The sequence below is a fragment of the Miniopterus schreibersii genome (assembly GCF_964146895.1).
Source record: "Miniopterus schreibersii genome assembly, chromosome: 1".
Lineage (NCBI taxonomy): Eukaryota > Metazoa > Chordata > Mammalia > Chiroptera > Miniopteridae > Miniopterus > Miniopterus schreibersii.
The window spans coordinates 165,968,645-165,982,371 of record NC_138101.1 but is presented as its reverse complement, the minus strand read 5'-3'; the positions used below and the strand labels follow the sequence as shown (position 1 = coordinate 165,982,371).

The 13,727-nt window shown below is 41.3% G+C and overlaps 1 protein-coding gene across 4 annotated transcripts in view; it reads right to left on the bottom strand.

Moving 5' to 3' along the window:
• Positions 1 to 13,727, bottom strand: part of FRMD6 (FERM domain containing 6) — a 74,714-nt gene that overhangs the window by 13,151 nt on the left and 47,836 nt on the right. For all 4 annotated transcript variants that reach the window (XM_081123469.1, XM_081123471.1, XM_081123472.1 and 1 more), the window contains exons 5-9: positions 12,776 to 12,852; positions 10,368 to 10,554; positions 6,675 to 6,830; positions 3,087 to 3,152; positions 2,179 to 2,247 (exon numbers count right to left, since the gene is read on the bottom strand). In XM_081123469.1, the coding sequence (XP_080979595.1) occupies positions 2,179 to 2,247; positions 3,087 to 3,152; positions 6,675 to 6,830; positions 10,368 to 10,554; positions 12,776 to 12,852 (555 nt within the window). The remainder of the gene's footprint in view (positions 1 to 2,178; positions 2,248 to 3,086; positions 3,153 to 6,674; positions 6,831 to 10,367; positions 10,555 to 12,775; positions 12,853 to 13,727) is intronic.

The window sequence follows — 13,727 nt, the reverse complement described above, 5'->3', positions numbered from 1 at the left end:
TCAGTTTCTCTGGCTGGTCAAGCCATTTATATTATGGAGGAGAGAAGGGCCCATCATGACAGCATCCTCAAATGCAATCCCAGCACCTTAACTCAGCAAACCAATTCCAGAAACGGAATGCATTCAAATACCTGTGAAACGTGTGCCATGGACCAAACCGTGTGCCAGACAGAAACTGAGAAAATAAGTGACTAGAACAGACAAGGTCCCCACCCTCCTGGAGACACATTCTGGTGGGACAGATGGTAAATTAACACATAAAATAATTATACTTTAGGATAAATTCTGGGAAGGAAAAGAATTATGATAGTGGAAAATACTGGATACCTATTTAGGGGTTAGAAAAAATATAAAACCTCTCTGGCTGGGAAAAGCAGGAGCTGGAAGCTAGAGGGATGGCGAGAGGGATGGTGAGAGGGATGGGACAGGAAAGAGAAAGAAGAGATGTAAGTAGTATCAAGTATCTATCAAAAGAGATATAAGGAGTCACATGTTTTTAAGTCTGGGGTCATTAACATAAAGTTCACAGTTGAGGGTGAGTTTGGCAGAGTTTCTTACAGTTATAGGATATTTTGAATTTCTTTCACTTTCCTAATAATGAATAAGGCTGCAGAACTAGGAGAAGGAATATTCCAGACAAAATGATTCTCAGCCAGAGGGGAGAAGTGAAGCAAAGAGGGAGGCACAGTCTAACCTGAAGTCAGTACAAAGCAGGGGTTTATGTAACTCAGGTAGGGATGGAATTTTTCACCTCTGAGTTCACTAAGCAGCTCATTCATCCTCGCAATAAGGCCATCGGGGAGGGCCAATTATCCCCATTTTGAAATGAAGAAACCAAGGCACAGAGGTTAAGCAATTTGCTCAAGGTCACACAGCTAGGCAGGGCTGGGCTGGCTGCGAGAAGACTCATCTGGGAAGTCTGTCAACCCATGGCCACTGAATCAAAAATCTCTAGGACAGGAGGACGCGGCACAAAAACCTGTATCTCCAACAAGCTCCTCAAGACGTGTCTGATGCAAACTAGATTCAGGGACCACTGAGTCCAGGACCCTTAAAACACTCAATTTCATAAATGCATTTTATTATTACTTAATGTGGGACACGAGAGGAGCAAGTATGGTAATAATTTGCTCATTTTCAAACACCTCAGATCCTTTCACAAAGAGCTGGAACAAAAGAGAGCCAGCAGGGAGGAGGCAGGTCAGGCCCCACTTAGTGTCTGAGTAAAGTGAATCAGATTGAACTGTGCCCAAGCGATTAAAGTAATGTAAAGTCAGGAGCAGGTCTTCTGACTCACAGGGCAGTGTGGAATCTGTGCCCAGTGCTATCTGGCAATACGGCCCTTTCTTTACAAAGGCCATCTTCCTCATGGGACAGGCCCATGTGCACAAGTCCTTGTCTTCCCCCTTTCTTTGTGTATTTTTTCAATAGTTTCTGAATAAAGAAAAACTGTGGATTTTAATGACTACTAGACAGGCACACTATTAACTGTAATTCTTTGAACCCTACTAAAATATGGATATAGCTGACAAAGAAAAGAAACAGCTGGAAAAGTCATGAATTTGCTCTACCCAAAAAAAAAAAAAAGTGTACCATTCTCAATATCCTAAAAGTAAAAGTGTTTTTCCCGTTAAGAACTCTAGACCTTTCTTTATAATGATGAGTTTCAAAGAGTCAGATATTAATAGAAACATCTTTTTATATTACTCTTTATTCTTTGCTCAAAAGAAGTAACTTCCAAAAGAATTGGCCGGCCCCCGCACTAAGAGTAACTTACCCTGTGATTACCACTTTCTGTTTTCTAATCCCTCCACTGTATGCTTTTAAAATAATTCTATTTGAATGAACTCATCTTGTACTTTTCTTACTACATTTATTCTGTGAGTAGAATAACTTAGGGTGGTGTGGTAGAGACCAGACACACAAATTAAATTAGTAATTTATTTGCTATAAGATTCTTTAATTTTAGGTTCACTACTGACAAGTGACAAGGATTATAGCACATGCATAAGAATATAAGAAAGCTAATTATCTTCATCATCAACTTTTAAAGCCTATCAACTTTTGTGCCTGGGACAATATTGTTTTAAGAAACAAGAAACAACAAAAATACAAAAACCCCCACAAAACCCACAAATAAGTTGAATAATTTATTTTAGTCAGTTATTTTAAACTTACCACAAACACCAGCTTTCCAACATTCGTCCAGGGGAAATCATAAAGTAATTGTTTCTCTTCATCTAAATTCTGTGGGAAGAATTATAATGCATATGGAGTTACTGATGAAACTGACAGACACTGAAATGGCTCTAATTTATCTCCCAGAAAGTGAAAACCCATTAATTAAAATCTGAAAGAGGTCCTCAACTCTCTCTGGAGATGCGCAGACAGTAATTAAAAGATTAGCGATACAATTCTGTAGCTTCTGGTTCCTGAGTGACTGCATCATTAACGGGCCCTTTTAAGGCAAGCTTTCCTCTCTTGGCCTATCCGTAAATTTAAATAAAAAGTCCAAAGACTCAGGCATTCAAGAGATGAGATAAGGTGCTCAGGCTTTCACAGTTGGGTATTTGGCCTACATCCAAGAGAAGACATCCTTAGATTCTCCTAGGTCTCCCGGAAAGGGGCCTTTACTTCCCCTCGTTGATGGCTGTAGCAGAGCACCATCCCACCTATTTATTCAAGGGACAGCTTCATCAGAAAAGTGTGACGGAAATTAAAACGTCGGCTCAGGCACTGTATTAATATGTCATCTCTATACAGTTATAAATGCTCCAGAGGACAAAAGAGTGCACTGAAAACCAATGACACAGACCAAAAAAATGTCTGGACATTAACGATCTATTGGTGATGAATGTGGGCTGATCTTTGGCTTTTTGTTTTCTGTTCTAAAGGACTTGTTACTACAAGGTTTCGGCTGCATCGCTCCGTCCATCTCACATCATCCACATGTGTGCTGGATGCAGGAAACAAGGGCAATCCCTGCCATGGAAGGACCGGCAGACCCATCCCAGGACCACACAGGCACCCGGCCAGCGTGAGAGAGAGTAGGCACCACTGGACACTCATTTCCCTCAGTTACTAACCTGGAAAATCTGTATTCCCCGCATGGTCAGTCCAAGGGTCAGAGAAGCTTCAATTTCCCTTTTATCCTGTAGGAATAAAATTTTATGAAGAAGTATATTTTTCTTCTACAATGGACAATTCAGCACCAAACAAAAGAAAGACAAAGAGAAATTTCAGAACTGGAAAGTTTTTGACTTGAAATAACTTTGCTCTTGCCTTTTGCATCCCTAGTTTCCTACAAGCTTTAAGGAAATCATAAGCTCTGGCCAGTGTGGCTCAGTTGGGTGAGCGTCCTCCGGTGCACCAAGAGGTTGTTGGTTCAGTTCCCGGTCAGGGCACATGCCCCGGTTGCCCACTTGATCCCTGGTCGGGGTGGGTAAGGGAGGCAACTGATTGATGTTTCTCTCTTACATCAATGTTTCTCTCTCCCCACCCCTTCCTTCCTCTCTCTAAAAGATCAATTGAAAAAAGAAAGAAAAAAGAAAAAAAGAAAAGAAAATCATGAGCACGTGGCAAATCAATGATGGTCTATTCTACATTTTTAAATCCTTGAGATTTAAAAGCATCAGTGTTTTCACTATATTCAATATACTTTCATATCTAACAACATTCTAAATACTTATGTTCTTGAGAACTTCAGTAAATAAGACAATTTTTGCAGCGTTTGCATTTTTTTTTTTTTTACCTCCTGCCTTATACTTAACCTTCTCTCAGATCTTAGAATCTTGACTCTAATGTGATAGTTAAATTCTGAGATGCACCAGGCTTTATATGTTTCAAACTGGGTAACTCTCCCAGCTCAGAAGCTAAAAATAGAGGCAAGCCTAAATATTTATGGGCTTCTCATGCAGACAGATAATAAAGCTGTAAAAATTTTATATTCAGTTAGTTTTTTTAAAAAGTACTTATTTTTAAAATGTTCAATTATTACTTGCCAAAATGATATACAGTCTACCAGCTAAACCATAAACTGTTAAAAATAAAATACAACTACATAAGGAAAAAAATTCTACCATTAAGAATGTACTCAGAGAATCGGCCAAATCCTTTAAGTGTGCATCTGTAACAGTGAATATAAACGATAAACTTTAAAATGAGACATAAAATTACTAAGTAAACTATTTTCATTATGAAATTTCTCAGTAAAAACAATAAATATGTACTCATGTTTATTATGTTTGGTGCCAGTTTCTCCGTGAACATGGTAAAAATATTTTTTGAAAATGCATCCTCACCAGGCACAGAAAACAGAAGACATAGCCTGATTTTACTGTTTGGGTTGTTTTTTCCAACCAATATATTTTTACAACAAGAAAGGAACATATTTATAAGAGAAACCAATCCATCACTAGGAGTTTAGGCCAATTTCCTTTTCAAGGCTGTTCTGATTGCTTCCTGAAATCAGACTGTGCTCATAAAAATGCTGGTTGTGCGTGTATGAGGTGTGCAGTACTGGAAAAGAGGCACAGAATTTTATCTTTTTCAGCATGTTTCCTGTCCTCCATCTACCTTATTTCCATTTTGTAACCAGGCCTTAAATGAAGCAGTTTTAGTGGCCGCCACTTGACTTCTCCAAGGAATGAAAACTCTGCCCATTAGGTGACAATATCTATTTCCCCACTTCATTCAGTTACATTACTATGATTAATTATCTCATTTTAAGAAGACAAGAGTCATTTTCCATGCCATGTAGAAGTACTGCACTTTAAGTAAATTTGAAAGATTAATTTTTACACAAAAGATAAATTGAGGATGTCTACTTCACTAAATGATTCTTAAAAGGGCTTTTAAAAATTGATTTTTAGAGAAAGAGAGGAAGGGGGATGAGGAAGGGGGGGAGAGAAAGGGAGGGGAAGAGAGAGGGAGAGAGACATGGATTTGTTCCACTTATTTCTGCACTCATTGGTTGATTCTTGCATGTGCCCTGACCAGGGATCAAACCCGTAACTTTGATGTATCAGGACACCGCTCTAACCATCTGAGCTACCTGGCCGGGGTGAATAGGATTTTTTTTAAATACTAAATTTCCCTATCAAATAAGAATCACTGATGTACCAGGCACTCTACCTGGTTATTTCAGATTCATTATCTCACAGAACTTCCCCAACCTCAGAAATATATAGAATCATTCCCACTTAATAGATGGCCCAGAATTATAGTTATGTTTGCTTGGGGTCCTAGCAATAATCAGTGGTAATACAGGGTTTCTAACTGACATCTGATTCCAAAGCCATACTCTTTTCAAGGCACCATTGATACTTCACACATTTTAAAATCCTACACTGATTGTCAAAAATGTCTTTATTTGCATTTCTTCCTATAAATTAAGTGTCACAAATAAAATTTCTTAAGGAAAAAAAAAATACCGATTCAGTCCTTTAGGAATTTAGCCGAAGAGATTTTATGGAACTCAGCTGAGCCTTTCATGGGTGACAGGGCGTTAACAATGCATCTCTTGGGCGTGGAAGAGAAAAAACATACCATCCTTTGGTCCCTTGCTGAGTTTTCTGAACCAGGCAGGATGATCAGCAGAATATCCCAACTATAGACCCGTGTCCAACGGTCCAGTTATGCTAATCTTACCATTACGGGTGCGGCAGTGGTGACGGTAAGAACCGCTTCAAGCGCTTTTCATCCACTACCCTTTCGGTCTTCAGTGAGCCTCAGAGGCAGGCATGTGACCAGCCCCATCTAGCTTCGGGGAAGTTAAGCAAGTTGCCTAAGGCCACATGGTGAGAGGTCAGAGGAGTCAATCCCACAAGTCAGGCCCAAGAGACCACTCTCTGAACCACGCAGTATCCGATTCGGTTCGAGAATATTCCTCTGAATATGTTACTGGGAATTCAGGAGTGAAATGTGGCAAGGAGAGGGGAGGGGAGACAGGAGATGATCAACAGTAGTGTGAGTGATTCCCTGCAGAGCCTGGCCCCCAACGGTTATTTGGGAGCGTGACCTCTGACCCCTGAAACAATGAGGCTAAGGGATACACAAGACACAAAAGAGAGTGACAGACATCAGAGAGAGAGGGAAGCGCAGAGTTCGGTGGTGAAAGTGCACAGGCTCTGTCTTCAAATGGACCCGGGTTGAATCCTGGCTCTGCCACTTACTAGCTGTGTGGTCCTTAGTCTGCTTCCTTGTCTGTAAAATGATTATAGTTCCTATCCTACAGAGTTGTGAGGAATAAATTTAAAAAAGAGTAAAAATAAACATAGGACTCAACAAACACTAGCTGTCTTCGTGACACTCTTGTTATTAATGGATACGATGCAGGCAGGACTTCGCTTGGAGGAATATTAAAAACTACCGATCAAAGAAGCTGCCAACGTTACTCCCCGAGACAGGGGTGCAGATCCGGGGAGGAGAAAAGGAACTATTTCTTATCACCGAAAAGCCAGATCACAATATGCGGCCACATGTTACTGCAACATCAGAACCTGCGCCCAGGCCCGAGGAAAGGCATCACCCACTCCGAGGCTGGCCTGCGGTGACAAACGGCGGGTCGCAGGAATCTCTTTTAAAGCCCCTTAAAAGGTGAAATGAGAAGTGAAAGCTCCTTGTGCTGGAGAAGGAGGTTTCCCCGAAGCCGAGGACGCGCTGCAGCTTTGTACCTTGTACAGTCGGTAGTAGTGGACAGCGACGTCGTCCAGCCGCACGGCCTCTTTGATGTACTTAAGATGAGCCTCGGAGGCGGTCAGGGCAAACTGATCTTTGTGCATGTTCGGAATGTGCTTCAGGATGTAGTCCTTCCCTCGCTTGGAAACAACCTGTTGGAATACAACGGGCGTGCAATGCAGCGTCTGTCGGGGGGTGTAAGTGCCCTCACCCGCAAGCGACTGAATTGACAAGGGCCTAAAATAAGCCGCAGACACGAGCTGATAACCTGCTAGAAAATTCCCCCTTTACTCTGTTCTCACCATTGGTTATGTTACTAGGCTGAATCAGCTAATACTAAAAGCGACAGTCAATTTAGCTGTAGTTCTGAATATCTAACAAGAAAAATCACAAGAAATGGGAAAAAGATGTTCTCTTGGCTTTAAACTCACCAAGAAGCAAAAGAAGAAAAAAACAAACCAAAAACAAAACCATGCAAACTTGCAAATTTTTGTACACATCATTGCTTATTCTTGTAAAATTATTGGTACCATGAAATACATCTCCTGTCAGCACATCTTCAGGTTCTGGATCCCACTTAACTCTTCTAAAATCACAGTCACAGAGTGGGAGGTGCTAAATGTTTAATCCAAAGAAGGCAGGGGACTGCAAGACATTCTCTGAAACGTGCGGTTTTTGCATAAGAGGCTGATATGAACAGCTGATTTGAATACTTATGAGCAAACAATTTCTTTCATACATTCACTGTGGCTTATATTTTCATCAGATAGTAGCCTGAGTGTTTAGATATCAAAAATACACAGTATCCAGCAGCTGCAGGCTAAGAGGTGTTGATTAAAGATCCTACCTGATTTCATAAGGATTATAAAATGGGGAAAGAATTATGTAAAGGAAATAGGAGTACTGTTTAAAATCATCAGAATGAAAAAAATTAGAGAATTTTTAGTTTTAAAATGTTTTTATAGATACTGACATTTTATTTCTTTCTATTGAATTAAACATGATAAATTACCGGCCAATTTTCAAGTTTTCCTGAGAACTCAAATTACAGATTTTTCTTTTAGATGCGCCTTTTACATAAAGATCATCCAAATCAGTACTTGTCGACCTTTTCAAGGTCAAAGAACACATAGAAAATAGTATTTGCAAGGGCAATGAAGTAATGGTTTTGGTGGTCCCATGTGTTGAAGGCACTGGTACCTGGGCACTCCGGATGCCAGGCACACTGATGGGAAGCTCTGATGTAAATGACCAAGGTTCAGTGAGTGCCTGGTAACAACTAGGGAATGTAAACGCAGGCTAATTTTGGCCCAACAGACATTGGTATGTAAAAGCTTGACACCTTTTGTGGTTTCTCTTCCAACAACTGAAGCACTGTCAATGAACTATCAACCAAAGCTTATATTGAGCACCTTAATGTGAAGTGCTGAAGAAACAGAAAAGGTTACGTTTATGCCTGTCCTTTAGAACATACTAAGAAACACTAGCTGGGGGGGCGGGGAGGAGCAAAAGATAAACAGATTATTTGAAAACGAGGTGTCAAACACATCCATCCAGGGTCTTGCTGAGTGCAGAGAAGGGGTTCTGGGCACATGGACAGTCTGCCCAGAGGAAACTACACCTGAGCTGAGTCTTGGAAGATGAACAGGAGTTAGGGGAAACAGGGAGAGGGCTTCACATGCCAAAAGAACTGGAGGCAGAAAGGTCAGAGTGTGAGCCACCACAGGTGTGGAGACACAGGAATTACTGCAAGATGCTACAGCATGAAATTCAAGGTGCTGGGCAGTTAGAAAGGAATCTGGAAAGGCTGGCAGGGGCCACATCCTGCAAAGATCCTCAGTCATGTTTGGGAGCCTGGGCTTCGCTCTGTAGGTGACAGAGGTGCCCCGGGAGGTTTCAATCAGAAGCAAAGTCAAACCTGCACTGTAGTGCTGCTGAGAGCTGGGGAGAGCTGGAACCTGGGAGGTGGGAGGAACAGTGATGGCAAAGGGACGCAACAGACATTTTGAAAGTTAACAAAAATACAGAGGAACTTTATTTGAGGAACTTTATTTCTTAAGCTGGGTGATGGGTTATCAAGTGTTCATGGGTTATCAGTGTTCTGGTTGACTGGGTGGGACTGGGAGAAAGGAGGGTGATAAGGGAGAGTTCTGTGCAACTCCAGGTTTCTGGGTGAGCGGGTGGATGGCAGTGCCACGGGCTGAGATTAGGAACACAGAGGTAGGATTACACAGAGCTGAGCTGGTGGGAAGATTAATCTGATTTGGCACATTTTGAACTTGAGATGCCTCAGGACACAGGGGAGAGGTGGTTGCTAAAAGCATTCAGCTGGATGAAATCTCCCAAGACTGGGAGGAGTGAATTGTCAAGTGCGGCTGAGAAATTCAGGAAGTGAGAAGGATTCGTTGGACTTGGCAATTTAAAGGTTATGGTGACCTCGGGGACAGCCCCACAAGTGGAGCGGTGGGGAAAGAGGGCAGGTGGAAGTGGGCTGAGGAGTACATGTGGGAAGTAAAGAAGCTAGAAAATCAAACATACATCACTTTTTCAGGAAGCTTCACTGAGACGGGAAGGCTAGAGAGACAGCATTCCTTTCCCTCCCTTCTTTCCCGAGGACGGGCCGGTGCAAACCACACACGTCGTGTATGTTCTGACTGAAGGAGGGTTGGTTTGAGCAGAGGGTAAAGGTATAGGACAGAGAGGTTACAGCAGAGACCTGGCGGAAGGGTGGGAGCAGGAACAGGGGGGTGGGTGGAGGGAGGACAGCTGAGACTGTTCATGCTGGAATAACTTTAATTTTCCTGCTGAAGTCAGGAGATGGCGGTCAGAGCAAGGAGTTTACTTAGACACAGCGTCCCTGGCTTATATGATGGCTCAACTTACGATTTTTTGACTGCGGTGTGAAAGCGATATGCACTCAGGAGAAACTGTACTTTGAATTTTGAATGATTTTTTCCCCCCTAGGCTAGTGATATGCAATTTGGTACTCTCTCTGATGCTGGGCAGCGGCAGTGAGCCACAGTATAGCTGGTGAACAGCTAATACTCTGTGTCTACTGTGCTACATTTTTCGCTTTAGTTCAAGGCTGTAAACATGCTTCAGGCTGTGTTCAGGCTGTCAGCTGTGCTCCTTAGAGCTGGGTGCCCACACACCCTTCTACTGTTCACTTTCAGTATCGTATCCAGCAAGTTACATGACATATGCAACACTTTATCATAAAACAGGCTTTGAGTTAGGTGATTTGCTTAAGGGTAGGTGAATGTAAGCGTTCTGAGCATGTTTAAGGCAGGCTAAGCTAAGCTAGGATGTAGTTTAGATGTATTGACTGCATCTCAACAATATTTCCAACTTACAATGGGGTTGACAGGGAAGGAGAATATGCTGCTCCAATTAAGAGTAAATAAGAAGATCAAGGCCATGTAAAAACCAAAAGAAGGCTGGCAAATTCCAAATTCCGCCACATTTAGAATGAAGAGCAGTCATCTTCTGCGTTAACTATAAGCCAACCAAGTGCATCAAGAGATCACGTGCACCATGCTCTCAAGTGTTAAATTTATACTTGGGCATCATGAAGGGTTTCACTGGCCACACAACATCTGGGTTCCCATTTCTTGAAGCAACACGAGAGGCTGCACAATGAACTAGAGATGCGTTAGAGAAAACATTTAGGACTTGCAAACAGTGCCTACCCAAGATGGGAAGTAAGCCTCGGGCTCAAAGTATTTTCCACAGTGCTTATTCCTTTTGAAGTTCCCAAGATCAGCCTGCAGGGCAAAGGCTGCCAGCAGGAAATAGGCCTCCTCTCGGAGCACACACTGAGAGTGAAGAACTTGTTTTCTCAGGTGCCAGTAATAATAGTATCTTGCTGCTCTGTCACTGGGAAAATAAAAGAAAACAGAACTCACATTTTGATGGTACAATCCAATGGCATGTAAACAGAACCCAGATCCTGCTATCCATCTGCTGACAAGGGCTTTTCTGTTTCTGCTCCCTCCTCCCTCTCCCTCCCCACTCAATGAGAAAAGGGGAGGCTGAAGGGAGCACCTGATCGCTGCCTCGCTGATTCTAAGTCAGACTGCGCGCGCTGCAAAAATAACACCCCCCAAGACCTGTAACGCTCCATTCATTCAGACACTGGGGAAAAGGCCTGACTCTCTCCACTCTAATATGGTAAATATTTCATTGAACGAGCATGACAACAGAGGCCTAGGCATTAGCTGTAGTAAAATAACTGTTGCAGTAATGCTGTACACCTAGCATAAGGAAGGGCAAAGCTGAGGGGACAACCCTGGCTTTAATGTTTTGCTACTCTTTTCTGTGTTTCAGCTGAGCACCTTACAAATACTCTAAGGCTCTTTTTAAAATGTTTCTGTTTATGAGACTGTCTAGAAAAAATTTTTAACTATAAATGGTGTTTTAAATTCCTCTCTCAGAATGAATGAACTGAAAAATGTTTCCCTTAAATATTTTATTTTTATTAAGTGGATGTTACTTTAGGGGTGTGTTTGAATAAGCACATGCTATGACAGTCATGATATTCCTCAAAAACGGAAATACTAATAGTGCACTCATTGCTATTTGTTGAGATCAGAAATAAATATAGTCCCCACTGAGTAAGAAGTGCTGACTGGGAAAAACATGGTCGAGTTCCAAAAGATGTCACAGGCATATATAAGATGTCTCTGTGATCAAAGTAAAAATGCAAAAAAAAAAAGTAAGTATATATTTAATGCGCTTATTTGCCTCCCTATTATTTTAGGTTGAAAGTTTACCTGAGATTCATAGCTCATTAGCTGATGATAATAAAAATACATGGGGTTTATTCTAATCAAGATCATGTTTAAATATGAAGAGTTTAAAAATAAAGCATTTAACAGAAACAAACACAAAAAGAATAAAAATAAAGCATTTATGTAATTTTTTTCCCCCTTGGTACTTTCAGAGCACTTCTTTTTATAATGCTGACCACACAGTGTTTGGACTAGTTCATCCCAGGGGAAAAGGGCAGAGGTACAGGGATAAATTAAACATTCATTAGCCCCAGGGGGTTAATTAGTGGCTAAATAATATATTTTCTTTCTTTCCAGTGCGTTCCATACTTAATAGATAAATTGAATAAAAAATTTGTACGAACTGGGAATAACTAAAAAGTTTCTCAGCCTTTAAAAAACATTCTTTATGCATATTTTACTTTGTAATATGCATATGGCGATGATATAATTAAGAGCAAATCTCACATATAACTCACTAGCCACACGTATCTTTGTCTCTTACATGGGGTTTCTCAAAGTTTAACAGTAAATAAGTAAAACACAGAGTTCACATGTCTAGTATTCTCTATCAGCCAGCAAAATCACCTCTGAAAGTTTTCTAGCATCAAATCCTCCTAAGCAAATGATAAGTTGCTTTTGAAACAGTGAATTCTCAGTCTGTATCATGAGGATTGTATTGTCCATGCAGCCACCTCCAGAAAAAGCATCAGTTACCTGCTTTTGCCAAATGGCATCTAAGATCCTCACTGGGTAACTCCACTGGGCGTAGCCTTAGCTTTCAAGCTACTGCCAGGAACAGAAGCAAGACCCCCAAAGTGAAAAGAACACCAGGCTGTGTAAACACCCAGGCGATTTTATAGAAGAGAGTTCTTGCGGCTGCCCACTCCCCACCCCCACCCCCACCAAAAAGGAATATAATCTTTTCATCAATTTCTCTACTCTTCACAAAAGTGCTAGTTCCTTCTTGAATGAAGTATCTTTATGGTGACTGATTTGTTATTGAAAATGTGGAATACAGAAAATGAGAGCTAGTGATATTGCTAACGTTTTTATCAACGGCCTAACATGATCATTCATTCATTTAACAAATTCATTTAACAAACTGAGTGCATACTGTATCCCCACTGTGGGACCTGAGGATACATGCGTGCGCAAAAAGGTTTAAAAAATAAAAAATCCCTGCTCTTACAGAATTTATAGTCTAGCAGGTGGAGACAGACAACCACAAGTACTTTATTTGGTGTAAGTACTCCAGTTGGCTTATTTACGTAGGGAGATGAGCGCTATGGGCAATGAAGGTTCCGAATCTCTCCCCGCCCTCTCACCTGATCAGCCTGCCATTTTCCACATAGTACTGCACTCGGAAGTGGATGATCATAGGAGGTCCGAACTGGTCAATACCCTACAACGAAGACACATAAAAATCAAGCCCTTTTCAGTTACTTCAACACTGGATTTCAAAAGTAATAAAACACCATTATTTACAAGATACTTTTTAAACACTGAAAGGTTTTATCTACTTCTAGTGAGTGCGGCCTTGCAGCGGGTAGACCGTTGTCCCATATGGATACCAGATTCGTGCACAAAGCATCATTACTGTATCTGATACTCATTCACCGTAATGCCAATGACAACATACGGGAAGATAAAAATAAATGCCAGTGGAAATTTCTAGCTGAGATCCAGCTCCTTTCTCAGCTCTGTCCCCTGTGGTGACCATTTGCTCCTAATTACAAATGCTCCCTTGTTCCTCTGACATTCCACATACCGAATTCTAATATGCTGTTTGTTTATGTAGACATTGGTGTTCCTTACTTTGTAGTTCGCTTTGAAGTAGCCTTCCAGTTTATTCCAAGAATTCTTAAATACAAATTGGAGGATCCAGGATTAGACTCTGGGGATTTATTCCCGACTTGCCAGGGTGATCCTGCAAACACTAGGCAAATCCTCCGCGAGCGCTCCCCCTTGTAACTAGAACTGATGTTTACCAAAGAAAGGCTCCAGCATGACAAGGGAGCAAAGTATCAAATGTAAGAACAGTAAAAGCAGATTCCAAAATTGCTAATAATATTTAGGACATCGGTTTTGACAACCAGCATAAGCCGCAGAAAAGGAACATGTACACTTTGTCCATGCTTTTCATGTCACAGCATTATCCCATGATCCCTGAGAAGTTATTACCAAACATCATTTAAAGATATCCAAAATCTAGTCATACGCTATAAGCTATTAATACTTCATTAATGTGACACTTAAGAACTTTCAGAATTCATTTCC